General features: G+C 57.9%; 9 protein-coding genes across 9 annotated transcripts; 4 read left to right on the top strand and 5 right to left on the bottom strand.

Moving 5' to 3' along the window:
* K437DRAFT_253975 (uncharacterized protein) lies at positions 1 to 2,983 on the bottom strand (the record flags this gene model as incomplete). Its single annotated transcript, XM_013390155.1, has 2 exons — positions 1,162 to 2,983; positions 1 to 1,063 (listed from the first exon to the last, which is right to left on the bottom strand). Coding segments are annotated over exons 1-2 (2,560 nt in total), but the record flags the coding sequence as incomplete, so codon positions are not given.
* A 636-nt stretch (positions 2,984 to 3,619) lies between these two features.
* On the top strand, positions 3,620 to 5,067 carry K437DRAFT_164037 (uncharacterized protein). Its single transcript, XM_013390154.1, has one exon. It carries the CDS (start codon positions 3,808 to 3,810, stop codon positions 4,945 to 4,947), a length of 1,140 nt encoding a protein of 379 aa, XP_013245608.1. The 5' UTR covers positions 3,620 to 3,807; the 3' UTR covers positions 4,948 to 5,067.
* K437DRAFT_253973 (ARM repeat-containing protein) lies at positions 5,036 to 11,909 on the bottom strand. Its single transcript, XM_013390153.1, has 4 exons — positions 11,666 to 11,909; positions 8,609 to 11,575; positions 6,283 to 8,541; positions 5,036 to 6,215 (listed from the first exon to the last, which is right to left on the bottom strand). Exons 1-4 carry the CDS (start codon positions 11,685 to 11,687, stop codon positions 5,188 to 5,190), a joined length of 6,276 nt encoding a protein of 2,091 aa, XP_013245607.1. The 5' UTR covers positions 11,688 to 11,909; the 3' UTR covers positions 5,036 to 5,187.
* An 818-nt stretch (positions 11,910 to 12,727) lies between these two features.
* Positions 12,728 to 16,080, top strand: K437DRAFT_266426 (RNB-domain-containing protein; the record flags this gene model as incomplete). The annotated part of the gene is made up of 2 exons (XM_013390152.1): positions 12,728 to 12,879; positions 13,158 to 16,080. 2 exons carry the CDS (start codon positions 12,728 to 12,730, stop codon positions 16,078 to 16,080), a joined length of 3,075 nt encoding a protein of 1,024 aa, XP_013245606.1.
* Positions 16,081 to 16,280: 200 nt separating this feature from the next.
* Positions 16,281 to 17,374, bottom strand: K437DRAFT_163967 (putative ATG8-essential for autophagy). Its single transcript, XM_013390151.1, has 4 exons — positions 17,209 to 17,374; positions 16,905 to 16,960; positions 16,760 to 16,828; positions 16,281 to 16,670 (listed from the first exon to the last, which is right to left on the bottom strand). Exons 1-4 carry the CDS (start codon positions 17,240 to 17,242, stop codon positions 16,482 to 16,484), a joined length of 348 nt encoding a protein of 115 aa, XP_013245605.1. The 5' UTR covers positions 17,243 to 17,374; the 3' UTR covers positions 16,281 to 16,481.
* A 557-nt stretch (positions 17,375 to 17,931) lies between these two features.
* Positions 17,932 to 21,744, top strand: K437DRAFT_292870 (putative SPT16-general chromatin factor). The gene is made up of 4 exons (XM_013390150.1): positions 17,932 to 18,196; positions 18,403 to 18,513; positions 18,640 to 18,724; positions 18,797 to 21,744. The coding sequence occupies exons 1-4, from the start codon at positions 18,128 to 18,130 to the stop codon at positions 21,670 to 21,672; spliced, it is 3,141 nt and encodes a 1,046-aa protein (XP_013245604.1). The 5' UTR covers positions 17,932 to 18,127; the 3' UTR covers positions 21,673 to 21,744.
* On the bottom strand, positions 21,665 to 23,172 carry K437DRAFT_253968 (putative ubiquinol-cytochrome-c reductase Rieske iron-sulfur protein). Its single transcript, XM_013390149.1, has 4 exons — positions 23,020 to 23,172; positions 22,592 to 22,776; positions 21,942 to 22,527; positions 21,665 to 21,865 (listed from the first exon to the last, which is right to left on the bottom strand). The coding sequence occupies exons 1-4, from the start codon at positions 23,070 to 23,072 to the stop codon at positions 21,823 to 21,825; spliced, it is 867 nt and encodes a 288-aa protein (XP_013245603.1). The 5' UTR covers positions 23,073 to 23,172; the 3' UTR covers positions 21,665 to 21,822.
* Positions 23,173 to 23,970: 798 nt separating this feature from the next.
* K437DRAFT_163857 (uncharacterized protein) lies at positions 23,971 to 24,841 on the bottom strand. The gene has a single exon (XM_013390148.1). The coding sequence runs from the start codon at positions 24,661 to 24,663 to the stop codon at positions 24,082 to 24,084; it is 582 nt and encodes a 193-aa protein (XP_013245602.1). The 5' UTR covers positions 24,664 to 24,841; the 3' UTR covers positions 23,971 to 24,081.
* Positions 24,842 to 25,048: 207 nt separating this feature from the next.
* On the top strand, positions 25,049 to 26,597 carry K437DRAFT_253966 (vitamin B6 biosynthesis protein; the record flags this gene model as incomplete). The annotated part of the gene is made up of 5 exons (XM_013390147.1): positions 25,049 to 25,285; positions 25,385 to 25,576; positions 25,674 to 25,859; positions 25,943 to 26,186; positions 26,299 to 26,597. The coding sequence occupies 5 exons, from the start codon at positions 25,049 to 25,051 to the stop codon at positions 26,490 to 26,492; spliced, it is 1,053 nt and encodes a 350-aa protein (XP_013245601.1). The 3' UTR covers positions 26,493 to 26,597.
* Between the last annotated feature and the right edge of the window lie 585 nt (positions 26,598 to 27,182).

Raw genomic sequence — 27,182 nt, 5'->3', positions numbered from 1 at the left:
GGTTGGACGTCCGCCTTGCGTTGTCCGCGATGATCGCCGCGAGCCACGTCAGCGCCAGCACGAGCGCCGAAGCGCAGATTGTCCCCAGCGCTGGGCCGGTGGCCCGAGCGAACGAGGCGCGGACGATCTCAAGACTTGTCGGCTCGCCGATGAGAGACTTAGCTAGACCACCGAAGCTCTGCGCATCGTCATCTTCCGGCCAGCCCCCGGGTGTATTGTTTGCAACGAACCCAATGACGTTTTCCTCATCCTCATCGGCAGCAGCAGCGGCCGCCGCCGCCGCCGCCGCTGCCGTTCCATCGGCTAGAAACGATGAAGCTTCCCCGCCCCGACGATGAAAGTACCAATGGCTGACGACGCCGGCGATCGTCACGCGCTGTATGCCGCGCAGGACGGCCCAGGTCCAGAGCCACGTGCCGAGGGTGACCCACGCGAGGAGCTTCGCCGTGGCGTCCGTGTGCCAGATCCATTCTCCTTGCTCTGGGGGGCGTTTGCCGACGCGCTGCTTCAGCGTACCGTAGTGCCCTACGAGGAAGAGGCGCGCAAAGATGGCGAGGAAGGGGATGCTGAGCGCGAGGAAGGCCGCGAGGCCCGCGAGGCTGAGCAGCAAGAGTGCGGGGTGCTGCACGACGACGGTCGCGGCGAGCTCGAGAACGGCGACGCTGCGCGCGAGGCGGTCCCGGCGCGCCCAGACTGCACGCGTGAACAGCGCGGCGAGCACGACGGGGAGGAGCGACAGCGCACGCAGGCCGGTCGTGCTCCATGCGCCACCGGACCAGCGCTCGTCGTCATAGTAGAAGCTGCCCGCGAACGCCCAGAGCCAGCCGAGGGCGAGCGTGGCGGGGACGGCAGCGAGGCCGACGCGGAGATACTGCGTGGCAGCGGCGTGCAGACGCGACGAAGCGTAGCGCAGGAAGAGCAGGTTCGCGGCTGATGCCAGCGTCGACAGCAGGATGAGTAGCGCGAGCAAGGGGATGCTGTGTGTAATGGTGAAGTACGACGACGGTCGCGTCGACGGGGCTGGCTTGTTTGGGTCTGTCTCGGCCGGTGGCGTCGTGAGCGGCTGATTCGCGAGGCGGCGGAACCGGCACCGGTAAGATGATCATACCAGAAGCATCAGCCACTCCTTCCTAGAAACAAAGCGCTTTTCAGCCCACTCACAGCAGCAGTGAGCGCGCTCACGCCTCCGAACAGCAGCACGACGGCGATGGACGCGGCGAATGCAACAGCGCCAGCTTTGTCCTTGTACTCGCCAAGCGCCAGGCGATTTGCCCACGGCGTCCAGCCGCGGCTGGCAGGCGGTGCAGGGTAGATGATATCATCGTCGTTGTCGCCGTCGGGATCGCCTTCATCTCCGTTTCCACCTCGTTTCGCATCCCTAGCACCATCTTCTTCTTCGGTCTCGCCTGCCGCGCCTGCTTCGTGCTCCTCCTCGTCCACTTCGCGCAGTATGGATCTACGGCCGCCGAAGAGGCTGCCGATCATTCGGCCACTCCCGCGGCCGCCTTTGCTGCGCTCTGCTTCCTTGCGTGCATGCTTGTCCTGCTGCAAAAATGCGCTGGACGACGCGAGCATGCGACTTCCACTGCCTTCGCGCGCCGTGTCCTTGTGCCGTCGCAGCGGGTTCGTCGCGCGCGGGCGGCTTCCGGGCTCGTCCGTGTCTGAGGAGGATGCGGAGGAGGGTGACGCAGAGTCGTACGCCGACGAACGATGTCGCTTGGATCGCGAGCCGAAAAGGAAGCTGGAGACCGAGTACCTCCGTCCTCCGCCGCTCGTCCTCGAGCCGACGCTGTGCTGACCATTATTTTCATCTGCTTCATCTTTGTCGTCTTCGTCCAGCAGTTCATCTTGCTCATCCTCTGAAGAAAGTGGTAATTGTTGTTGCTGCTTTTGTTCGCGCAACGCGGCGCGACTGGCGTGAATCGACCGCGCAGCAGCGAGAGCAGCCTGTCTGCGCGGCGAGGCCGAGCGCCGCGATTTTCCTTTCGATGTGGCCGACGACGACGCTGTTCCCGATGCTACCACTGACACTGGCGCAGATGCTGCAAAGGACGCCGATGTGGAGAGGAAGGGTGAATTAGACGACGCGCCCAGGTCGCGGTTGTCTTTTGGCGCAGCCGCATCTCCGATGCCTCGGCTGCCTCTGCCTTTTCCTTTCTCCGTCGCTCTGTCGTAGACGACGCTTTCATGTGCGATCCAGCCTCGCGTCACCATCTCCGTCGCTGGCTTGCCAAGACCGTATGTGTGCGGCGGATTCTTGTTCGAGTCCGCAGGCAGCTGCAGCGGGTCCTGAGGCTCGGCGAGGAACGGGTCATCTGTAGGGACAACAGACGAAGATGCTGAGGTCGAAGCGTGCCACAGATCTGCATCCTCCTCGTCGGCAATATCTCTTATCAGCGCCGACGATACAGGGGCAGCAGCAGTTGCGGACCCCTGGCGCAGCGCCGTCCGCGGGTTGCAGTCAGCTGTGGCTGTGGAGGCAGCAGGATGCCGCAGGTCTGCGCTTCCATCGCCGTCACCATCAACGTCGTGATCATGATCGCTGACAAAGCTGTCGTAGCCGTATCCGGAGCGGAAGAGTGCGTCACCGCCGGTGCCGGTCGTGCGACCGGCTGTGTTGGGGTTGGGGGACAGGAGGAAGCGCGAAAAGGTGGACATGCTTGCGAGACGGTTGGCAGGAGCCTTGCCCTATTACCCATGTGCTTTCCGAGCTGGGGGTGGTGATGTGTTGCTCGTACACGGAGGGTCGATCTGGGGCTATGCCCTTTGTCCCATGTCTAGCGAGCTAACTGTGGCTGCGCACGCGGAGTCGGAGTGAGGGAGCGCGAACCAAGCGCGTTCTCGGCAAAGGCCTTTGGAGCGTCAAGCTGGCCAATCAATCAGGAGTCGGAGCAGCCCGTATGCATCTGCGCTCGACGGGGGTGCGGAGGAATGAGCTCTCCCTCCTGGAAGATACCCTCCTAGGATATGGTTTATGGGTGTGAGGGTAATTTGGGGGGGGGGGTGCTGACAAGATATGGTTGTCACATTTGAAACGGTATTGATTGCGTTCATCGATGAGTGATGGGTGTTGTGAGTCTCTCGGCCGAGAACCTGTGGCTGACAGTTACGTGACACTGCCAAGCGAGCGAGGGTTCACTTGGAGGATCGGCCTCGTTCGTCGCTTGCAACCCGTCGGTGCTCACTCTCAGTAGGTCAATCCCCAAAGATGTGTAGGCACTTTACGAAAGCAAGGATAATGGCTAGATGCATAGAAGCCTGAGGAGCATACAGATGCATATACGATTCTGGTCGTGCATGAGGGAAACGCTGATGGATGTGCCGATGACCGGGTCCCTGCCGCCGCAAGGCTGAATGCTTCGTCACGTGACCATTCCTGTCCTTTGCAACACTTGTGTGCCTCGCTCTTCTCGTCAGACTACCCTTCTTCATCCCTCCACCCACTCAAAACCCAGCGCAAGACCAAGCCAGCAAGCCTGCTGGTTGGACCTCGCACGACAGCCTACGAGAAGCGGACGAGCGCCAGACGCAAAAGCCAGAACACAGGACTGACAAGCAGCGCCTGCGGAACGAATGCTACCCATACGCACGCCCAACAAGGCTCCGCCCGACGATCGTCGTACCAGCAGCGCCAGGAAGGTCGGGCGTGGGATCGCCACCTCCACGCTGGCTGACGCAGCGCAGCTGATTCAAGACGAGGACCAGGAAGAGCCTCCGTGAGGAGACGAGCACAGTGTAGCGCGGCCGCCCAGGTCACTTTTTCGAAGTTCATTTACCCTCTCGCAAGTTGAGCTCGCACTCGGCAAGATGTCCTACATGCAGGTCCTCCCGATTCATACGGCTGGTCTCTGGCCCGACCAAGAACAACCAGAACACGAGCAGCAATTCCCTCCCGAGCTTGCAACAGGGCGCACGCCTGCGAGCCGCGACGCGGGCGCCTGTGCGCCTACAGACGCAAACATTGCTGCCGTGCGCAGCCTCAGCATCAACACTGCACAAACTATCTTCACACCACTTACCTCAACCTTTGCCGCGTTTCAAGCGGAAGATGCATCAGGAGAATCGCCGGCACGAAGAAGGACGGCGCCCAAGACAGCTGCAGCAGCGGCAGCAAACGCACTCGCACATCCGCCTATGTCTCCATCGTGGCACTCGCCTCTGTGGCCCGCACCAGGCAGCGCAAGCGCAGCTGGACGACGCGCATCGGCGCGCGTCGAGTCGCTCGGCTGGGTCATCGGCGGCACCGAGAGCAGGCATGGCTCAGCTGCGAGGCCTACGTCTGCTCGCTTTACCCCTGCCAACGCGAGCAAGAGCGAGGGCTTCCCGTTGACGCCCATTGAGCTCGGCGTCAGCGCGACAGGGCCCAGTACAGCATGGGGGACACGCGCGGTCCACGACGAGGCTGAGAACTTTGTGCTGTTCCAAGTAGCAGATGGTGCCCCTCTTGAAGATGAAGGCGACGACGATGGCGATGCGGAACCTAAAGGCGCACAAGGCGCTTCGATCCGTTCGCCGCCATCGCAGCCGCAGCAGCAGCAGGAAGAAGAGGAAGACAATGACAATGACACCGAGCAAACTGAATTTCTGGTGCGTCACGCTCTTAGCACCGAACCCGCGCGTGCAGGTGCGCATGCAAAGGCAAAGGAGCACCACATGTTCGTCCACATCCCAAGCGGGTATAGCGCCCACACCAGCACTCCAGTCCACTGCTCTTCCTTCCCTTCACCTGCCTCTGCACAAGTGCAACACGCCGCTGCCATCCCGCTGGCGAACGAGAGCGTGCCGCTCGCCTTCCTGTCACCGCCGGTCTCCTTTGAGCGCGTCGAGCGCGCAGAGGCAACTTGGATGTGGACGAGCTGCGCGCTCGTGTGTGCGCTCACGCTCGTCGCGCTGCTTATCACGTCGGACGTCATCGATTGGCCCGGCGACGGGTTGGGCAATGTCTGATTCGGAAACATCTACCAGCATTAGGCCATGTTTTCAAATGGATTGGTACGTGGGAAGCGCTTCTCAGACTGTGACGCCATAGAGTTTGCACAAAGTAGACAAATGCAATGTTGGCATCGACAGCGTGATGATACATCCGGTATGTTAAGTGCGCAAAATCTCAAGGAGCATGCAAGCAGCGTGAGAGCAAAGGATGCCCAGAAGGGCACATAGCTGCATGCATAGCCCAACATCGATCCATCAGTCCTCCTCCATCGCATCTCCAATGATCCGCTGCAGATCTGCGCACGCTACGCCTTCCTCTTGGCCTTCCTGGCCATTCCTATCCGGATCGCTTCCGTGGCGGATGCTCTTAACGCTGCTGACTTTGTCGCCGATCGGCTGCGGCGCACGCGCCGGCGGCCCCTGATCACGACGGTGCGCTACAAATGCATGAAAAGGGTCGCTGCCGCCGATGCTTGCACTATTTGCTCGCACAGCGCCGTCGGCGTCGTTGGTGTCGTTATTGTCATCCGCTGCATAATCGGATAGAGTTGCGGAGGACGATACCTTACCGCTGACAGTGTGGCCGTTCCGCGCGCCCTTCTTCGTCGGGCTCATGTCCATCGGAGCGTACAACGAAGCGGACGACACCGGCGCCGGCGCAGCCGACTTCTTGTTGGTGTCGCCAGCTTTGAGTGGCGAGTACAGTGTCGTCAGGGCTTCCGCGCGCTGACTAGACTCCAACACGCCATTGATGTGTAGTTGGCCCTTGCGGTGCACAGGAGTTCCTGCATCATCGCCAATGTCCATCTGACTGCTGAAGACCCACTCGGAATCCGCGTCCGCATCGACATGCCCCTCACCCTCGCTGCAATGTGCAGCATCCGCATTCGCGGTGGTTGTGGCAGACCCAGCGCCGCCATCCATGTCATCATCGCTGTCCTCTTCGTCTCTTCGGACCCACACCTCGTAGCCAGATTGCGCGGCACCATCTTGATCAAGCTCAATGTTCACCGTCTCGGCGTCTGCAAACTCGTAGTCCTGTTCGCATCCAGTCACTTGTACTACCTCGTCCGCAGGGGGCTTGTGAGGACCTCCCTCTGCGGGGCCGAGGACGAGTTGTCGACGAGGCTCAGGCGATAAGGACTTTCTCGCGGGAAGCTTCTTACCCTCAAGCAGCAAAGGCGTGATCATCTCCCGCACCTGCTCGTGTCGGTCCTGTGCAAGACACTCAAGGAGTGCATTCAGGTCGTCTGAACGGGATTGCGGCAGGCCGTAGAGTTCATCTGCAGGCGACCACAAAGAACAAATCAGTCCGACGCCGTTATGGCATCTCCCTCTCTAAATACTCACCGATGCCGCACATACGGGACACAACACGTGCGAGCAATAGACGAACGTCCACAACCGCATCAGAGCCAAATTGGATGATGCGCTGCAGGAGGACGAGTTCGAAAGACGAGCGCTGGATCTTCGACTCTACGAGCGCTTGGATCGCGCCGAGGCAAGACAAGCGCATGCGGTACTTGTCGCTCTCGCCCATGTCGCTAATCATGCCGAGGAAGCCATCGGCGATGACCTGGTCATGCTCCGCGAAGATCGTATAGAGAGTGGGCACAGATCGGCAACCGACGTTCCGGACTGACGCGACAGGGTCCGAAAGAGCTAACTGCATCAGAGCAACCAAGTTGCCGTCCTCATCTCCAAGGAGGAACTGGCGAGCGAGCGGCTCGATCAATTGAGCGAGGCGCTCCCGCAATCGCCAATCGGGGCTAAAAGTCGATGTCCAGTGAGTCTTCAAGAGGCGCAGTTTCCCCTCCGCCTCTTCTCTGGGGACTGCGGCCAGCAACTCGTCGACATGATCGACGGCAGCTGCCCGAACCTCTGCCTCCTGATTAGAAAGCAGCTTGTCGAACAGGGGAAGTACGTCGGCGCCGGCTGGCTCGGGCCCTATGATTTTCGCAATCTCATGCAGCGATGCAGCCAAAGACCTACGCACCCTCGGTGAGCGATCATCCGCCAAATTCGCATACAGTTCGCGCAACGTTGACCATTTGCTCGCACCTAGGGTCAGGACGACAGCTGGGAGGTTGAAAGCGACCATCAAGGGCCGTTCGGAGTCCACCGACGAGCTTGCCCACATTTCATGGCCCCACATGCCATCGTCGGTCTCCAAGGGTGTAGGCGTCTGCGCAATTGATCGACCTGGCAGAAACTGCTCATTGACAGGTGCTTCAGACTCTTCCTCCCGGTCGTACGACTCTCCCGTAAAGAACCGAATCAGGTGTTCCGGCGGGCCCTCGGGATCTCCGTAGAAGAGGTGGATGAGTTCGCCGATGATCTCCAATGATGCAGATCGGACTTGCTTCGAGACATCCGTTGAGAAAGTGCGGACTGCTTGGATGACCTTCTCCCGCTTGAGCGCGGCATTGGACGTGGCGCCAAACAAGCCCGGCATAGAAAGGCACGCAGCTTGTCGTACATGCCAGATCTTGTCGTGGGTGAACATCTCGAACGTTTCGATGAGCTCCGTGTCCACGATAACCGGCGACAGGCTCTTAGCGAGAGAAGCCAAGGAGAGCGCAACCTCCTTGCGCACAAAGTACGCGCCATCGGTGCGCAGTCGGATCAGCTCTGGTACGAAGCGTTGCTCCAAGACATCCTCGCTGATGCACTTTTCGGCGGCCAATGCTGCCAGTAAGGAGACCGATGACATACGTCCGACAGCTGCTTCCGTGTCCAAGTCGGCCTCATAACCAGACGCGTGCTCCGAGTTGACATCCGCTGTGCCATTCCACTCATTCATGATTCCCCATGGGTCGTGGGGAATTTGGTCAAACTGAGATTGTTCAAGCGAGTCGTCTGTTCCTTGTTCTTGAAGCTGCTCAGTATTGTTGGCATCCTCCGATTGCAAAGACCCTTGATCGTCTGCTGGGCGCGTCTCGCCTGGCGACCGGGAAGTATCGCCCATAGCAGAGTCTGACTGGCCTGCATGACTCTCTTGGCCGCCTTCTTGATTTACATCCCGATGTGCCTGTTGGTCTGGACTAAGCCTGCCAATGGCAAATGCGACATTGTCGAGGATTTCTGCCTGGACCGCTGCACGCTGCTTCCTTCCAAAGAAGTAGTCCTCGTGTGGAACAAGTTTGCCTTCCCGTCCGAGTACCCCTTTAACGAGGCCGGCATTGTCGAGGTACGTCCCAAGATCGTCCCCGATATCGGGCTGATTCGTGAAGGCGAACATCGCTGGCTCATCATTCGGTTGCGGCGAGCGCAAAGGCTCGGCTGCGAGGTCGACATGTCCAGTGTGCAGCCGAATGATAAACTGAGTCAAGGCGAACTGAGTAGCCTCCGCAATGGAAGCATGTTGGTTAAGCAGCAGCGTGCAGAGCAAAGGCGTAAATGCCCCAACCGGCAACCTCGGGCGCATGGCCGTCTCTCGAGCGACCGGTTCGTCTTCCCCGTCCACCTTGCCTTCTCGGGGTGTCTGCGTTGACAGAGCATTCGGACCTGAATCCTCATCGCCGTCCAACTCTGCAAGTGGGCAATTGCGGAAGAAGAACCACATGATGCAGTCCAAAACGGGAGCAAATGCTGCACAGACCTCAAGCTCTGGAAAGAAAGACACAGCGGTCGTTAGTGTCATGAAGAGTAGAGAGAGAAATGCACGGCAACGCACCATCGGTTCCCAACCCATTGAGCAATGGGATGATGTACTCGACCGCGTCACTCAGCTCGACCTCAAAGATCCATTCCGGCAGCGAGCGAGAGACGAGAACTCGGTGGTATGCCATCTCGCTCTTTGCATAGAGGAAAATCTTCTCTAGCGGACTGAGCGCGTCATCCGCGTCTGCTCCCGGCGTCGGGGCTGATGACGGCGCATGAGATGACACCTCGGCGCTACCCATCTCCGATAGGTCAAGCGCCGGTGGCGCCCCAGAGCCCATAGGCATGCCTCCATCCTCCCCCTCCACAGCAGATTGCCTTTTCTGACCGCTAGCGGGTGCGGAAGCTTCGGAAAGCGCGGGTACATGCGCAGCCGTAGTTGCAGGTGGCGGAGGCACTGCAGCCGGACGAGTCAGGCTTGGGCGCTTGATCGGCATCGGCCGTTGCTTAAAAATGATTGCCATTGCTCCTGTTGGCTCGTCATCCTGTGCACTCTCCTGCTGATCCCGCGAAAATGAGTGCTCTTCGGTGTGCGACCCGTCCCCATCGCTACTTCCTTCGCTTTCTGTCGCGCCATCAGAGCGACCATCGCGGGCAAAGTGTGCCTGACGCTGACTCATGTGCAGGTGCCGCGCAAGTCTATCGTCTTCGTCTTCCTCATCTGGATCGGCGCACTGGAAAGCAGCATGCCGCTGATGCTCTTCGATGCAATCCCGTCCTTGGGCGCTATCATCACTCTCCTCCATCTCGCCCCCGCTTTCTGGTGCTTCGCCTTCTTCCATCTCATCGACATCGTCCTCCTCCATCGTGCTGGTACTTTCCCTATCAGAGCTAGACGAAGCTGCGTCGTCGTCTTCGGACCCGACATCATCAGGGTCGTCGCTCAGCTCGTACCCCGAGCGCGGTGGCATGCCGATGAAGCTGCGCCTCTTGGGTGGGGACTGAGACACAGGCGAAACGCCTGGGGAGGAAAGCGAAGGGACAGAAGCTACATCACCGCCTTCGAGATTCGTGGCTAGGCGCAAGCTGGCCATGCGCGGGGAGGACAGCGGGCCAGAAGTGGTGTTCGCAAGCGGCCGCGGGCTGGTTGAGCGGGGTGAGATGGGGTCTGACAGACGCAATTCCGGGGGCTCCCCGAGCACCGCAGCGATACCTGAATGCACTGCCTCTGCAAGAGCATGCTGCTGATCGAATTTGGCTTGCGGTTGGAGCGGCGGGCTGAGGATCCTTTCCGACGGCGAAGCCGCGATGGCATCCTGTTGCTGCGCAAAAGACCTGACCCGCGATGACGGAGACAAAGCTGGGCTCCCATGGATGCCCCGCATACTGCCGCTTCCACTGGCGGCCCCAGTGCCACTTCCGTCGCTGCCTGAGCTGGAGCTGGAACTCGACGAGCCTCTCCGATGCCGCCTACTCACTACCGGCGCTGCCGCAGGGCTCGAACTGGGAACGACGAGCGGCATGGCCCCCAATGACTGGAGCGGGCGCTCCTGGAAGGACTGCGTGATTGCCTTGCCATGCTGAGAGTTTGCAGCGGCAGCCACGGAAGGGGATGCAGCGCGTTCGATCCTGGCCGGCAAGCCATCCGCAGATGCAGGGCGCTGCATCTGAACGCCTCCATTCGAGCGAGACGCATGTGGCACGCCTCTCAAAACAGAGGAGCGAGCGCTCTCTCCTGCACTATCGCTTCGCTGCCTCGGCATGCTGTCATCCGCATCGGCGAGATCCACACTTTGGCTCCTTTGCCCGCGTCCGATATCGCTTGGATGCGGGAAGGGCCGTAGCTCGGGACTGCTGCTTAAGGCTTTGATGAGCCTGTGCGGCGACATGGGCGATGTCCCTGCTGCTAACGGGCTTGTATGAATCGCATCGTGTGCAGCACCGTGCCCTGCGCCAGCACTTGAGGGGGGCGGCCAGACAGAGTCCCATGGATGGGCCTTGTCAGGATTGACCGGTATTACCCGAGCCAAGAATCCTGGAGAGCGCGGAGAGGTGGAGGGGGATGTCGAGTAGCTTACTGCAGCGGCTTCGGTATGCAGAAAGGGGGGAGGCGAAGGTGTCTGCCTCTCCCTCGACAAGCTGCGCGCATGATGCTGGAAGCCGCTGAAGCGAGGCGAGGATGGCGCGCCGAGAGCGTGAGCAAACGGCGGCAGCGTATGGCCACTGTGGTGGTGCAAATGATTGCTGGAGATGCGTGATGGGGAGATGCCGCGCTCGAGTGACGATGGAGACTCTCCAGTTAGAAGAGGAGCAGAAAAAGAATTATGCGGGCGCGTAAAGCGCCCCAAGCGCCCTGGATCAGGCGAGGAAGATTCGCTGCTCGTACTGCCTTCGCTCTCTGTGCTTTGCCCGTGCAACACCTCGCTCGATGTGAGTGCCTTGGGCCTCACAACAGGCAAGGGTTGAGATCGGGGCTGGGTGGTCTCGCTGGGTACTTCAGATGTCGAGGAAGAAGACTCAACTGTACTAGACGTATCCTCCGGTTCCATCTGTTGATCCTGGCCTTCCGACACTGGCTCGAGACCCAAACCTATGTTCATCTTCTCCGCTGTTGTGAGATTGGCTGTATGCGCACCACCTGCGCTGCTGCCCGGATGCCAGCTAGTTCGCTTCGCGGATGACCCTTTGCTGCTGCTTTGAATGGTGCTGTGCGACGCAGCGTTTGTGGGAGAATACTTTCCTGTATTACCAGTCCCACTCGGGGATTTGAGCTGCTGCTGGGCCAGGCCCATAGACAACAGCACAGGGCTGTTGCCCGGGATGTTGACACTGCGCGAACGCTGATGCCGGTTGTTGCTGCTCGCAGCTGGACTGTGCGAAGTTGAGATATTCTCCTGAGTGTGAGCACTTGGCGCCTTTTCGCGAAAGTTCCCCCAGCCGGCTTCAGTGCCGGGCACATGAGTTGATGTCGGCTTGTGGTCAGACTCGGCCCTTGAGGATGGGGACTCGTGGAACGCGCTTGACATCACGACATCGGATGCTGTTGCGAGGGAATCGGTGTAGAAAGGCGTCTCAGTAACATGTTCTTGCAGCGCTTGCAACCCCCTTGTGAGTTGTTGAGGATACCCACTATATTCTGGCTGAGAGCTCATCTTGGCCAGGACGGACTCTCAAAGACCCGACCCCTGCGCGCAACTCGCAGCGCCTTGTCAACTTATTCTGCACTGGTCGTCCGAGGGAACGCGAAAAGCCGACGTCTTCTGCTCAAGGCATGACGCACTGTGCGCACCCGCAGTGTACCGAGCACCGATGAGCTCGCTGCCTTGCGCTGTGTGTATGCCCTCGCAACCTCTGGACACATCGGTCGTCGTTGGAAGCCTGCGCTACATCTACAAACCTGCCGCCTCATGAACCATGATCAAGCTCGCCCTTTCTCCCCCCCCCCTCCGAGCCGCACAGCGAGGTGCGATGGTGTCGGCGGCAGGGCGGTGTGATTTCCACACAACACTGCCGCAGTGCTGCCCTCTTCCTTTCGCCTTTTTCCAATTCCGCTCTTTTTTTTTGTTTCGCGCTGTTCGCATGAGTTTTTTTTTGTCCTCGAGAAAGGAGGAAAACGAAGCCGAAAAAATAAGGAAAAAAGAAAGAACAAAGAACGTCTCGCAGACTTGCGGCTCCCATCATTCGAAGTCGAAGATTGTCGAGCTGCGTTTGTGTCATCTGAGCGGTGATGGACAGCTCCGAATCGACCGCCAAGCCTCCTTGAGGCAGCTTGCACAGAAGCAGCCGAGCCGACAATCTACCGAACAGCAGGATAGTCTCCATGCCGCCATCGAAAATGGTGTGCAGCTATTGCGCGGCAACAGTGCAGAGCACACGCACTCACTCATCCGGAGCAACACGAAGATGGGTGTCCACTCTTGTCATTCGAGATTCACCACGCTCGACTCCCATCGGTTGGACTCTGGCGGGGCCAAAAGCAGGGGGAAGCTTGAAAGCTCTTAGTTTGAATGTACGGCGGGCCATACACGAATCGTCGATTGCAAGACGGGCACCCACCCCGAGGCGAGACACGGCCAGGCGCGATGACATTGCCCTTTCAAAGAATTCAAAATTCGGTGCGGATACCGAGGCACGTGGCCTACGTAACATGGGGAGACCATCGCTCAGTGATCAGCAGCGAAGGGATGCAGCAATGCAGCGGCAGCGTGAAAGAGAGGCAGCCAAGGCGTATTGGTCGAAGACGCTTAAGGCAATCAATACCGATGTCGAAATTGACCTGCGTTCGGTGCAGTCGATGACGAAGGGGACGGGACTCAAACCTGGCGACTTTGTCGAGATCAGAAGGTGAGTTTCCCGTCTTCCGTGAGAACTGGTCACCGTGGGCCTGGAAAGCTTGATCGGTTGAGGTTGCACCTTGGTCGCCAGCATCCCTGAAATGCCGAGGGCGCCTACAGAAAGGCGCAGTCACTGTCCGGTTTGCTTCGCACGTCATATAGTATTCAAGATACTTCGTTGAATCGCAATCTGTTCCCTGCGTGCTGCGGCTTTCTGTTTGCTTGCTTTGGCTTCCGGCGCTGACACTGACACTGGTGCTGCTACTTTTTCACATTCTTGTCGCTCAGAGCCTTCAAGCATGCACACGCCATCATTCTAGACGTGCCAGCTGAACGCGATGCAAAAAAGCAGACCTCGGAAACGGGAGCGGACGCCTTCAGAACAATCTACGCTTTGCTCAGTTCTGGTATCGTGGACGTGTTCCGCGAGACGGACATTGTCGTGCATTACCCTGCTCTAGCCGATTCGAACCTTGCCAAGAAGGCCACTCCTGCCTTTCGCCACCACGTTGGAGACCCAAAAGTCCCTGCGGCACCTCCTCCCGGCTCCGAGGAGCCCGAAAACTATGGGGACAACGTTATCAGTGGAATTGATACAACAGGCGCATCTGTCTCCTCGGCACCAGTCCGCACGCTGGAAGAGCCAGTGGACGAGGAACGCTTCCAAGCGCGGGCAAAGTTGTGTACCACCATGCGCATCTTGATGATGAAGACGCAGGAAGAGCTTCAGCGCCTCACTCCTGCCTTCACGGAACATTTCATTGACGCTGTCGCAGAAGCGTCAGAGGAAGACGAGAAAAAGGAAGAAGCCACGCCTACAATCACTACTCTGGAAGCCACTCAGACCTTGCTCAGGCGTGCACAGAAAGGCGACAACGACGCTATTACACGGTCGCAATACCTTGCAACCCATCTGCTGCTCATGTCACATCCTGATCGCTTTGTCGCCAGCAGTTCAGCGCATCGGCAGGCCCAGCTATTCAAGCTCAGACCGCAGTCGGAGACACGCCTGATCAACAACGTCAAGGCTTGGCTGCAAGCTCCCGAAGGCACCTTTGGATACACCGTAGTAACGCAATTTGTGCGCTCGACAAGTCGCTTGCTTAGCTGGAAGGCGGAGATGTTGCGCTCGGTCCTCCATCATGAATCCTCAGACGCAAACGGCCCGCCACGCAAACTTTTCCTGCCCAGCGAAGTCGCGCACACATGGTCTCCTGAAGAGCAGGACATAATTCAGTTTCTCAAGCTGAGCCTTGGCTCGCGTCGTCTGCTACAGGAAGACGTATATGCTTCAGGAGCCATGGAGATCCTCAAGCTCGCCAATGCGCAAACATCGCTCACACCAGCAACTTTCGTGGCGTCTGGATTAGCACCATCTCACGCCGGGGGATTGCACTCTATGCCTGGGTTGTCGCCATTTATCGAGATCGCTGGCGATGACTTGCACCACGGGCTCGTCGTTCGCTTCCTCCAGGACATTGGCATACTTGCACCATGGCAGAATCCCATTGCACTCGACGCGGACCTCCGGTCGCTTGTCGGCGATGACCCGGGAGAAGTCAACAATGATGAGCCGTCACGAGAACACAAGCCACATGAAAGCCTGCGGGGTCCCCAGACAGATGATGAGCGCGGTCGAGTCGAGATCAACCTGCCCGCGTACGTCATAGACGATGAAGGCGCTCACGAGCTTGACGACGGCGTTTCCATCGAGCCTGTTTCGGGCACCACAGACCAAGTTTGGGTACATGTGCACGTCGCCGATCCCACAGCATTTCTTCAACCCAATAGCGAGCTTGCGAAGCTCGCCGCAAAGCGCCAAAGCAGCATCTACTTTCCAGAGGTACGGTGGCCGCTTTTACCCAGCTCTTTTGTCAACAGTGGCATCGGACTGGGCACGGTGACCACCAGGGGTCGCCGTGATGACGACAACACCGAGGGACAACGCGCCATGACCTTCTCTGCCAAGGTCGGCCTGGATGGAACGGTTCACGATTACCGAGTGCAACTCACGTGGCTTAACAGAGTCAAGGTCATGACGTACAAAGCGGTTGACGAGATTCTTTCGAGTGAAAATCGGAGCATCAAATTGGCAGACACCAAGGACGATTTGGACTTGCTGCGCAGAGTGGCTCGCGCGTTGTCCAAAAGACGCATCTCTAACAATGCCATATCGACCGGGGTGCTGGCCATACAAGGCGTGCGTGTCTCACATTCAGAGCTTCTGCAAGCGTCAACGTCACTGCAAACCTCGCACCTGTACACGGGCTTTCCACAGATACAGCTCGCTTGGGACAGTGGCGAGCAAACCACATCAGCGCAAGCAGATTATTTCCCTGCGCGCGAGATCGTGGCGGAGATGATGGTGCTCGCCGGGCGAGTCGCCGGGCAGTACGGTGCCGAGCATGGCATTCCGCTGCCGTACCGCGCTCAAAGCATGCCGGAGGACCCTACCGCCATGCGACGCCTGCGTTCTCTCCCACGAATGCCTGATGGCAGCATTTCGTACGACGCTTTTTCCGCGTCTGGTATCACCTTGCCGGCCGCTCACTCCATCGATGAACCCGCGATGCATTTCAGCATGGGCATCTGTGGGCCTGAGCACGACGGAGGAGCAGGAGTTGAGCGCGACGCCCTGTCCAAAGGCGGGTACGTGCGCGCTACGAGCCCACTGCGTCGCTACCCAGATATGGTGGCGCACTGGCAGATCCGGCATTCACTTTTATCCGGCACGACATCCCAGCTGCCGTGGAACCGCGAGGCTCTGCAGCGCCAGCTTCCGTCCTTCGACCGCATGGCGGCGTTGACGAACAACCTATCGCGCACCGCGACAGGCTTCTGGATCTTCAAGCGGATCGAGCAGATCATCACGCGCGGGTATGTCGACGAGTCGCCCGGCGTATCAGAGGACGACAAGGCGCTGCAGCAACTCGTGCTGGGAGAAATGGATGCAGTCGTTGTGATCTCGGACGTCAGGATCAATCCTGCCACGCTCAAGGCCATGGTCCGTATCCGCCTCGAGGGTCTCAACGTCAGAGCAGAGTGCGAGTGGCCGTTCCGTCAACCTCCTGCTGGGTCCACAGACAGCCTGAATGCGGGCGTCACCATGCTGAGGACCGCTCCTTTCAGCGGCGACAGAGTGCGTGTCAAGATCGTTGGTGTCTTGGAGGCGGGTTTGAGGGTCGGCTTGCTTTGTCGTCTCGTCGAATAAATTTGTCATACCGAGCTGCATGTACCCTCGCATCATCCAAGGCGCGCACGTAGAGCAATGCTCTTTTCAACCCTTCACACAACTTGGACATCACATCTTGGTCGCAGTTATAAGTACATTGCCGAAGGGGACGAGTAGAAGTACAGTGTACGCGGGAGCGAGGCAGAAACTGTGGCACTCGAGAGAAGTGGACAGCACGAGGATGGAGCGCGCGGAGCCATGGAACTGAGCCCTGGACAGAGTTGGACAGTAGGCCAGCCAGCAGTTTAAAAGAGGCCGCATGTGAGGTTCGGGTTCAGCCGCTGCATGTCCGGCATGACCGGAGAGTCAGGCGTGATGAAAAGTTTGTAGTCAGCGACTGACAGGAGAAGGCAGCACTCATTCTGCTTGGGACGCATGACTCACAAAGTGTTCTCCCCACTGTACGAAACGTAAAGGAAGCCATCTTCGTCCTTGTGCTCCTCGTAGATGGCACTCATAAGCGCTGCGGTTGCGGGAAGGACTTCGTCCACGAAGATGAAGATGGCCTTCTCTGGTGCTAATTTGATCCGTTTGCGGATCACATACACAAATTGCCCGACAGTCAGATCCTGCATGGGCGCGTATGATTGGAAGGGCGACAGGAGAAGACGTGAGTCTACATCGACTCAACGAGTTTGACTTAAAAAGCAGGACGCACCGATGGGACCAAGTACTTTTTTTTGTCAATCGTTGGAATGTCAGTTCTGTCTGCTTTCTCGCAGATAACCTTAGAGAGAAGAGAGAGGACGTGGTTCAGATTGATGCACAATTCAGGCTGCACGGCGAGCCGATAAGGCACTCACTGGGATCCGATCCGGATACTTTGCTCGGATCCGTTCTGCCTCGGCCTTGCGCCTCTCTGTACAAGTAAGGACAGTGAGGGAAACAAGAGCATCATCGTCAATCAGATGTGCTCCACTGCTTTCACTCGTTGGCCAGGTGGCCTGATCGATCACCGCGACGGCAGCCCACGTCTGCCAGCCAGCATCGCGATCTTTGTGGCCACTGCTATGTATATCCGCAGGGCCTGTTCCATATCCACACTGGAAAAGCAAGCTTGCGCTCTCGCCTGAGCAGCCAGGCGTCGATGAAAACAGCAGTACTTACCGAAAGGGTGCTCGTCCTTAAACTTGGACCTCATGTTGCGTCGACCTGGTTTACGCGTTTCGTAAAGAGACGAGCTGCAGATGCGCTACAACGCTGTAGGCTGTTAGGTGATGGAGCGCGTACAAAGCCAAGGCCCGTCTAGCGCTCGAGTGTAGGACAATCTAGGTGATAGACAAGACTGGTAGGGAGAGATGTCCAAGGTTAGATGGACCAAGGTCAAGAGTGCGTATGTATGCGTCGTTAGCTGCGCATTCAAATCAGTTTGCTCCATCTGAGCCACTCTGGGGGGGAGGGGGGGCGCCTCTCTCGCCCTATATAGAGAGGGCTACACAGGCACACACCACGAAGAGAGAGACGCGCCTGCACCCGCGCACCGAAGACCAGCGATCCGCTCCGGTGCATAACAACTCACCACCTTCGCACCGCACCGCCGTCCGCCAGGGATGAGCTTGGTCAAGCTTTGAACGAGCCAGCAGCTGGCATAGGACGTTTAGCTCCACCTCTGGGAACTGAACAGACTGTGCCGCATGCTTTACCACGAGCTTGCCCCAATCGGATATGTACCTACTGACTGTAGGTTTGCTTGACCCAGGGGCGCGCTTAACGCCTGGCCCATCAACTGACTCGCCCTTGGGAGAGGGTTGATATATGACTGGGAGGAAGTAGGGTTGGGATGCAAGAGTGAGCACGCGCCGCTCACAGTTGAGTGAAGAGCGAGCGAGCGACGCGACATTCTCGGGGGCCGAGCGCGCCGCGTCCACCCACAGCTTGCCCAAGGCTCAACATCTCCAGGTGCGACTCTCATAGAAACGAGCCCTGGTGCTCTTCTTGCCCACCATCTCCTCCTTCGGTCGTGCCAGCCTCTGAGCCTTTGGACGGCTATCCCACGTGCGGCTCCCAGAGGCCAAAGATCAAGGTCATGTCGGACATCACCATTGACGCCGAAGTCTTCGGACGGAGGGCCGCAGCCCTCCAGTCGGCTTGGAAGGTGAGCATCGGCGGTGCCTTTTGCGACAGGTTCTTCCCTGCTGTTGCGGAGAGTTCAGCTTTCACCTCGTCTCTGGGGCCCAGGATCAAATTGTTCAATCCATTTGCTGACTTTCAGACTGCCTCTGCTTTTTCCGTTCTCTTTTCCATCGCGCATATTCGTTGCGACCTTCCTCTTCATCTCCGCGCTGATTCAAACCTGTCCAGAACGCGCACAAGAAAGAGAATTACGAAGCCATTCGAGATGTCGACGTGGTTCTCGCCGCGATGGGAGCACAGAACGAGGACTTGCCCTACAGCAAGACGACTACGCTACATGTGAGTATCGATGACACTTCGTTTCATACAGCGGGGGAAGACTCCCGTGTGGGCAATGTACACAACCGGTGCTTAAAGGATCGGTGTTGAACCCTCGTTGCCGCTGCTGCGCGTTGACTCGAACAGATCTGGCTGCTCGGGTATGAGTTCCCATCGACGCTCATTATGCTCACGAAAGACAAGATAACATTCGTCACCTCTGGCCAAAAAGGTGAGTTTGCGGAATGGTGCAAAAGCGAAGTAGCGCCGCCTGACGCTGTCATTGTCTCTATTGCTCTTCCAGCCAAGCTGCTCGAACCGCTCAAAGACAACAAGTCCGGAGTCAAGGTCGATATTATGAAGCGGACAAAAGACGATGCAGCCAACAAAGAGACCTGGAAAGACTTGATAGGCCGGATCGAAAAGAGCACTTCCGGAACGAAGATCGGCATCTTCCCAAAAGACAAGCCAATTAGCAAATTTGGTGAAGAGTGGGACGCAGTTTGGGCGGGAGCCATCAAGGAACACTCTTTCGAGTCGGTCGACGTTGGCCCTGCATTTGGCTCTGTGTGGGCGGTAAAGGACCAGGAAGAGCTCAAATTGATCAAGACCGCCGCGCGAATGTCGACTGGCGTCCTCAAAGAATACTTTGTCGAGGAGATGTCGACGATCCTCGATGAGGGCAAAAAAGTGACACATGAGAAGCTGGCAGCACGGATCGAGTCCAAGCTGGAGGATGCTGCGTTTTGGAAGAAGATCAAAGGATTGCAGGATGCCGACCTCGGCTTGGCAGATTGGTGTTACACACCTATCATCCAGTCAGGTGGCCACTATGATCTTCGGACCTCGGCGCAAAGCAACAACAAGCGGCTCGAGGGCGCAGACGGCGGAGGAGTCGTCATCGCGTCCATGGGCATCAAATACAAGTCGTACTGCACCAACGTCGGCCGCACATACCTAATCGATCCGCACAAAAAGCAGTCCGCAGCCTACGCCCTTCTGCTCGAGGTGCAACAAGAAGTCGCTGAGAAAATCCTACGAACAGGTACTACAGGCAGGGACGTCTACAACGGAGCGCTCGACTTTGTCCGCAAGCGCGATGCCAAGTTGGCCGACTCGTTCGTCAAGTCGATCGGCTTTGCCATCGGCATCGAGTTCCGCGACTCGTCTTACCTGCTCGGGCCAAAAAACACACGCTCGATCGAAGCGGACATGACCTACAACCTCACTATTGGCTTTCAGGACATTCCCGATCCGAACCACTCTGGCCAGACATACTCGCTGCTGCTCGTCGACACTGTGCGCGTCAACGAAGGGCCAGCGACGTTCATGACGGAGCGCGTCAAGTCCACTTCGGACTTGAGCTTCTTCAAGGAGGAGGACGAGGATGCAGATGAGGCGAAGGAGTCCAAGAAGGGAAAGAAGGGTAAGGCGCGCGGTGATGACGACGACGAGTTTGAGGAGGAGGGCCACATTACGCGCGGAGGCAAAGTTCTACGCAGCAGAGGAGGCGACTCGAAAATCGAGAATGTCGACAACCGCATCCGCGACCACCAGCGCGAGCTGGCCCAGCAGAAACAGGAGGAAGGGCTGGCGCGCTTTGCGGAGGACGGGGCGGGGGAAGAGAAGCAGAACGGAAAGGTGTGGAAGAAATTCGAGAGCTACAAGCGCGAAGATCGGCTGCCGTCCAAGACGCAGGATCTGAAGATCCTGCTAGACCGGAGCGCTCGCTCTGTCATCCTTCCCATCTACGGATACGCTGTCCCTTTCCACATCAATACGATCAAGAACGTCAGTAAGAGCGAGGAAGGCGAGTGGACGACGCTGCGATTTAACTTTATCACCCCGGGCCAGATTCTCGGCAAGAAGGAGGACCAGCCGTTTCAGGATCCCGATGCAACGTTCGTGCGCAGCATGATCTTCCGGTCACAGGACACGTTCCACTTCGGCGAGCTGTACCGGGACATCACCGAGTTCAAGAAGATGTCGACGAAGGAGGAGGCGCAGAAGAAGGAGCTGGCCGATGTTGTCGAGCAGGACAAGCTGCAGCTGAACAAGAGCCGTCCGATCATTTTGCGCGAGGTGTTCCCGCGCCCAGCGCTCGAAGGCAAGCGCGTGCCTGGCGACCTCGAGATCCACCAAAACGGTATCAGGTTCAGCTCCCCGCTCAAGGAGCAGCGCATCGATATTCTCTTCAGCAACATCAAGCACCTCTTCTTCCAACCGTGTGACAAGGAGCTGGTCGTCATCATCCACATGCACCTGAAATACCCCATCATGGTCGGGAAGAAAAAGGCGCGCGATGTACAGTTCTACCGTGAGGCTTCGGACGTGCAGTTCGACGAGACGGGCAACCGCAAGCGCAAATACCGTACCGGAGACGAGGACGAGATCGAGCTCGAACAGGAAGAGCGACGACGGCGGCATCAACTCAACAAGGAATTCAAGGCGTTTGCGCAGAAGATCGCAGAAGCGTCTGACGGGCGGTTCGAAGTCGATACGCCATACCGAGAGCTGGGCTTTAACGGCGTGCCCTTCCGCAACAACGTCTTCCTCATGCCGACGACCGACTGCCTCGTCCATCTGACTGAGCCGCCTTTCTTTGTCGTCACTCTCTCCGATGTGGAGATTGCGCACCTTGAGCGAGTACAGTACGGACTCAAAAACTTTGATCTCGTCTTTGTTATGCGAGACTTTTCCAAAGCGCCGGTGCACATCAACTCGATCCCCTCGCAAGCACTTGACAGCGTCAAAGAATGGCTCGACTCGGTCGACCTTCCTGTCACCGAGGGTGCGGTGAACCTCAACTGGACGGCGATCATGAAGACGGTGCAGGAGGACCCGTACGCATTCTTTGAGGAGGGAGGATGGGGCTTCTTGCAGGCGCACGGCGACGACTCGGACTCGGCCAGCGAGTCGTCGCAAGGGTCCGACTTTGCAGACGTCATGGATGACGTGAGCGAAGTCGACTCGGAATCCGACAGCGACGGCAGCGACTTTGGCGCGTCCGAGGAGGACGACGGCAGCGGCAGCGGCAGCGCGGCCTCGTTCGATGAGTCCGAAGGCGAGGACTGGGACGAGCTGGAACGAAAGGCGGCGAAGGCGGATGACAAGCGTCGCCACGAAAAAGGTTACGACTCGGACGACGATGGAAAGAAGCGCAAAGGCAAGAAGAAGTGATCTTCGTTCCTGTATCATAGGTGCTGTGCTGCAAGTGCCATGCCACTCTACACACATTAACCCCGAAAATGCACAATGCTCATGTTTGATCTAGATCATTCGCGTTTTCATCCGTAAGCCCTCTCAACAGTCTAAAAAGATCTACACATATCAACCAATGATGAGCTTCTGAGCATCGTCGTCGAATGAGTACCTGGAACGGAAGCGATGCAGGATATGCTTTGCATTAGCATGCGCGAGGGTGGCGGTGTTCGGATCGATGTACTCACTCGGGCACCTCGAGGTTCAGGGGAGCCGGACCCCTGCGAATACGTCCGGAAATATCGTAGTGGGAGCCGTGGCATGGGCAGTACCATCCGCCGTAGTCACCGGCCTCGCCGATGGGGACGCAGCCCAAGTGGGTGCAGACGCCGAGCATGACGAGCCACTCTGGGCGCTTGACGCGGTCCTCGTCCTTTTGCGGGTCACGCAAAGAGTTGACATCGACGCTCTTGGCCTCCTCAATCTCGTCGCCGGTCCTGTGCCTGACAAAGACAGGCTTGCCACGCCACTTGATGATGGCATTCTTGCCTTCCGGGATCGAGTTCATGTCAACCTCAACCTTGGCCAGGGCAAGAACATCAGCCGAGGCGCCCATGGATGACAGGAAGTCGGTGACAGTCGCCTTGGCACCAGCAGCAGTGACGAGGCCGAAGGAACCGATAATGAAGTAGGACGTCAGGCGGTTCGTCTCGGCGTCCTTGGCGCGGTAAGCGCTGTAGTCGGGCACACCTTGTGCCTCGGGGGCTGCTGAGCCTGCAGCGGCAACCTCGCGCGAGGTCGAGAAGTAGCGGGGAGCACCGATTGTAGCGGGTGCTGGAGAAAGGAAGGAGCATTCAGTAGCCGTCATAAAGGTAGTACAACATGGAAGCCAGCTCACCATTGATGTTGGTCCTGGACAGGAAGACGTTGCCCGTCCTGGCGCTGACGCTCCACCTTGGGACCTGGTTCAGGTCTTGGCGGCCGCCATGCTCGCTGTGTCCATGTTCATCGACCGGGGCGCGAACACGGTGGTTGATGTTGGCCACGCGAGGCGCGCCGGAGGCGGTAAAGGCCACCGTTGGGCTTTAAGTGCGACGTGAAGCCAACCAAAAATGCGCAGGAAGAAGCACCAAAGGCAAGCCAACCCAGCGCATATGAAAGGGCAAGGAGTGCAGGCGGTATTGTCAGCATCCACCCGGCAAAGAAAATGAGAGGGCAGGTCACACTGCACATGTGTGTGCCTATGGCATGTACAAGGCGACTGGGACGCCCCCAGAAAGGTGCAGAGAAGGGACGCGAACTGTGTTCCCGGAACGATCTACTCACGCCAAGTTCAAAGGCTTCTTGGCAACGAAGCGGCTGACAGCTGGTGCGGCCATCTTGAATCTCCCTCTCTCCGCGATGAGCACTGCGAGTTGGGGCTGGCGGGCTGCGTGCTTCTGAGGGCTGGGCACCGGATGAACCACAGGTGTGAAGATGGAAGATGGCCTCGAGTCGAGGCTGTGCTGTGAGCTCTGCTGACAGAAAGCAGAAGTCGTAGTGGTGCCTCCGGCACTCGGGGGCCTTCGGCTGGAAGTGCTTGGGTTTACAAGGGCCCCCCTCGAGCTTGTGAACGTACTGTTCTCACTCTCACAGCCAGCGGGACGCCTCATCTCTAGGCTAAAACCCTATTCCAATGACTCCAGTTCTTTTCACACTCAGAAACATCTCTCAACCCTGATTACATGTTGCAAACTCGTGCGTTCTCGCTTTACGGTACAGCGGACTGCGAAGCGTGACACACCCCGCCTCTCACGCTGCCAGTTGGGCTCATCCATGATCCTGGATCAATTGGCATTCGGTACATTAGATACGCTATGCGACGGCAGGGACCAGGTGGAGAAAGTATGCTTAAGGTTGGTTTTACGACAGCACCCACGCCCAATCTCTATCAGGGTCACTCTGCTATTCTACCCCAACAGTGATCCCACTCTTATCGCAGCAGCGCAGCACCGGCTGTACATGAGGCGTTATTCTCGCAGAAGCACAACCTCAACGCTTTGCCCGCGGTGTTGGTGTTTCGGTGGAGTAGAAGGAACAGTGGTGCGGGCCGGAGGTTGTGCAAGGACGCCAATCGAATCGTTTTTCCTTCAGCCAGTCGATTTGTCTTCTCTGATTTGCACGTAGTCGCATTGCTCTGATTCACGTAACCCATTGCCCAGCGGCCCACTACCTGTGCGGGGCTGGTCACTACCAAAGCTGACTGCGTCGCTGGGAGGTCTTCGAACCCCTGGCTGGCGTGCAAGCGGCGGGCTTGGGTGCGGGGATTACCACTGGATTACCCAAACGGGAGAGATTCCACCCAAATGGGCTCATGCTCATAACACATGCTATTGGTGGCGCGGCTTGTCAGATGCATGGAAAGCGACTCGCCACCATGGTGGCGAACATAAATAAATAGGTTTGATGTCGACGAGTCATGTGCACATCAGCTGAGCTAGAACCCAGTACGGGAAACATTAAAGTAATCTGACACGGAACTAGTTTGTTGGCGACGTATGGATGCGCACGTATGTATTCTTGTGAGGTGGTCCGTCGCAGCGGCCGGGCCACCAAGAAGGCGATGAGCTCTTTTCTGCGAGTCCGTGGCCCAATTGAGCAGCGCGCCCCTTTCTGTGCTTGGCGACATGCTGGACTGCTTCGGATGTGAAGCAGCTGCTGATAACGACTGATCACTGACGAAAGAAGTGATCCGTGGTAACTTTTGGCTGTCATCAAGCCATGCGTAAGCACTGAGCAGAGTATAAACATTCTGCAGATGTGCACACCACGGTTCGCACGGACAAGCCGCAATTCACGAAAGGCGGGTGGGGACGGAAGAAACTCTGGCAAGGTACATATGCGTACAAGAGGGCCGGTATGGGCATAAAAGAGTTGGTCGGTCACTCTGGGAGTCATCGAGAGAAAACCGAAAGGAAATGGCCCAACCATGAATCAGAAACAAGACTGCAGTGCAATTTGCCAAGCCCAGTGAAAGTTGCCTTCCAATTGGCCCATCGGCAATTCAAGGAGAAGAGAAGATGGAAGTGGATGAGGGCGGAACTGCGGCAGCGGAGAAAAGCACTCTGACACGAGAGGCACCAGGCGGCACGCCCGCTGGTCGTCGAACAAATTAGGGCTCATGCCCGCAGCCTGGGGCTCTGATTCTCGTTGGAACTATGTCCAAAAGACAACATGACTCTTGTTGAGGCGAACAGACCATATTAGGGCAAGCGATCTGTCGTCTGCACTTGTTTCGCAGCACCATTGTTCCTCGTGCCCTCCTTCGTCTTGATCATCTATTGACCTCCTCAGAAGGGCTACCAAGCAAGAAACAATGAGTTCTGAACACCCGATCATCGTCGGCAACCCCGTAAACGGCAGCGCCACAGCCGTAGCGGCGGCAGCCACGCCAGCTGTCAACGGCCATGCCACGCACGCACCACTGGCTGTTTCGCGGTCCGGCGCAAACGTAGGTGGTAGCAGCAGCAGCAGCAGCAGCGCCAACTCGAACATTGGCACGTACGGCGTCAAGAGCGGTCTGGCGCAGATGCTCAAGGGGGGTGTGATCATGGTGAGTTTCTCCAAGTCGCGGCAGGAAGAACTTGATCGCACTCGGGGTGCTAGCAGCGAAGGCACTGACGCCGCGCGCTTGCTTTCGCTATTCCAATAGGATGTGATCAATGCAGAGCAGGCGCGGATTGCAGAGGAGGCAGGTGCATGTGCCGTCATGGCTCTCGAGCGTGTGCCGGCAGACATCCGTGCGGATGGCGGTGTGGCGCGCATGTCCGACCCGGCGATGATCAAGGAGATCATCGAAGCCGTGTCCATCCCCGTCATGGCCAAGTGCCGTATCGGTCACATTGTGAGTACCGCATGCTGGAAGGCTTTGGCAAGTGGGCTTTGTACTCAAAGCTACTTGCTCATACATGACACGTCAAACCCGTTTTGCATTATCCCAGGTCGAGGCACAGATCCTCCAGGCGGTCAACGTGGACTACATTGACGAGTCGGAGGTGCTGACCCCTGCGGACAACTACCACCACATTAACAAGCACAACTTCAAGGTGCCATTTGTTTGCGGTTGCAAGAATCTCGGCGAGGCCCTGCGCCGTATCAGCGAGGGTGCCGCGATGATTCGAACAAAGGTGCGTCGTCGCTTCTGACACGCCAGGCTCCCATCTGCAGACACACGAGGACTGTTTGCTAAATCGGCCTTGAGTGCATGCAGGGCGAGGCAGGGACAGGTAACGTTGTCGAGGCAGTCTACCACCAGCGAACACTGCAAGCAGAGATCAAGCGTGCGGCGAGCATGAGCGATGAGGAGCTGTACGCCTACGCCAAGGAGATCAGTGCGCCGTACCACCTGCTCAAGGAGACCGCTCGACTCAAGCGGCTTCCGACTGTCAACTTTGCCGCTGGTGGCGTTGCCACGCCTGCAGACGCTGCGCTCATGATGCAGCTCGGCAGTGATGGTGAGTGTCCTGTGAAAAGCAGAGGACTGATACTGCATTTCATGCCTGCGCCGGAAAGCCAAAAAAGGCGGAATAGCTGACCGTCTTGCGCGACTTTTTGTTACCCATGCAGGTGTGTTTGTCGGGTCTGGGGTGTTCAAGGGAGAGCGACCAAAGGAGCGCGCCGTCGCGATCGTCCAGGCTGTCGCGCACTACGACAACCCGGAGAAGCTGGCGGAGATCTCGACGAACATTGGCGAGGCAATGACTGGGATCAACATCACGCCGAGCATGCCCGGCGGACACATGTCCAAGCGCGGCTGGTAGACGCACTTTGCGATACCCTTGCACAGAAGGCTCTTCTTTCGTCCCTTGTAGTCCACGCGCGTTAGCTCAGGAGTGCACATGTCACGGGCAATAACCATGTTTGACGAATAGCACGAGGCTGTTTCAGCAGCCCACAGACACTCGTCTGCAGGAGAACTCTCGCACCAGCGCCCTTTGAAGAGCTCAGGCCAACCCGGCAGGTGAATCACTGACCATTGTCTACATTACCTCGATTGGTAGCCAATGTGTGTGCTGCAGATTCGAGGCGGAGCGCTGAGAATGCTGTCGTGTGTACCATCATGTGGCGCTTGCGAACGCGCGAGGCTTTGCGCATTGGCGTCCCACGAAATCTCCACTGTTGCGGGGGGGCAGGAAATCCATCCGCCTGTTGCCTGTGCAGATAACATGAAACCCCCGAATAGCTTGCATGCTCAGAGAGCTGAGTCTCCGCCTCTTCTCACCCTCCTGCCGTCCTGACGATGTTGTGGGAGCACTTCACAATAAGGGTAACTTGCCTCTAGTCGAGTGCTTGTCGAATCTCCGCTGCAGTTGATGGTGCATGATAAATTCCATGAGGGCTTTGCAGCCGTGTAGGACACAACTGAACAGCTAGTAAAGTACGTAGCTAGTTAGCTTACACTGATGCTGTTCTGTACGTTGTTCTATTCTCGTTCTGATCCCGAACTCGAC

This window comes from Tilletiaria anomala (genome assembly GCF_000711695.1).
Source record: "Tilletiaria anomala UBC 951 chromosome Unknown K437scaffold_7, whole genome shotgun sequence".
Lineage (NCBI taxonomy): Eukaryota > Fungi > Basidiomycota > Exobasidiomycetes > Georgefischeriales > Tilletiariaceae > Tilletiaria > Tilletiaria anomala.
This window is presented reverse-complemented; position numbering and strand designations above follow the sequence as displayed.

Bases quoted from the DNA above. Each gene is read 5' to 3' on its own strand.
- K437DRAFT_164037 (XM_013390154.1), top strand. From the start codon at position 3,808: ATGTCCTACATGCAGGTCCTCCCGATTCATACGGCTGGTCTCTGGCCC.
- K437DRAFT_253973 (XM_013390153.1), bottom strand. From the start codon at position 11,687: ATGAGCTCTCAGCCAGAATATA. The intron at 11,576-11,665 runs GTGGGTATCCTC...CCCTCGCAACAG, and splicing joins GAGCTCTCAGCCAGAATATA to CATCCGATGTCGTGATGTCA. The intron at 8,542-8,608 runs GTGCGTTGCCGT...CTTTCTTTCCAG, and splicing joins CAATGGGTTGGGAACCGATG to AGCTTGAGGTCTGTGCAGCA.
- K437DRAFT_163967 (XM_013390151.1), bottom strand. From the start codon at position 17,242: ATGAGGTCCAAGTTTAAGGACGAGCACCCTTTCG. The intron at 16,961-17,208 runs GTAAGTACTGCT...TTACTTGTACAG, and splicing joins TAAGGACGAGCACCCTTTCG to AGAGGCGCAAGGCCGAGGCA. The intron at 16,829-16,904 runs GTGAGTGCCTTA...CTTCTCTCTAAG, and splicing joins AGTATCCGGATCGGATCCCA to GTTATCTGCGAGAAAGCAGA.
- K437DRAFT_292870 (XM_013390150.1), top strand. From the start codon at position 18,128: ATGTCGGACATCACCATTGACGCCGAAGTCTTCGGACGGAGGGCCGCA. The intron at 18,197-18,402 runs GTGAGCATCGGC...AAACCTGTCCAG, and splicing joins CCCTCCAGTCGGCTTGGAAG to AACGCGCACAAGAAAGAGAA. The intron at 18,514-18,639 runs GTGAGTATCGAT...TGACTCGAACAG, and splicing joins GCAAGACGACTACGCTACAT to ATCTGGCTGCTCGGGTATGA.
- K437DRAFT_253968 (XM_013390149.1), bottom strand. From the start codon at position 23,072: ATGGCCGCACCAGCTGTCAGCCGCTTCGTTGCCAAGAAGCCTTTGAAC. The intron at 22,777-23,019 runs GTGAGTAGATCG...TCGCACTTAAAG, and splicing joins AAGAAGCCTTTGAACTTGGC to CCCAACGGTGGCCTTTACCG. The intron at 21,866-21,941 runs GTGAGTACATCG...CTTCCGTTCCAG, and splicing joins CTGAACCTCGAGGTGCCCGA to GTACTCATTCGACGACGATG.
- K437DRAFT_163857 (XM_013390148.1), bottom strand. From the start codon at position 24,663: ATGGTTGGGCCATTTCCTTTCGGTTTTCTCTCGATGACTCCCAGAGTG.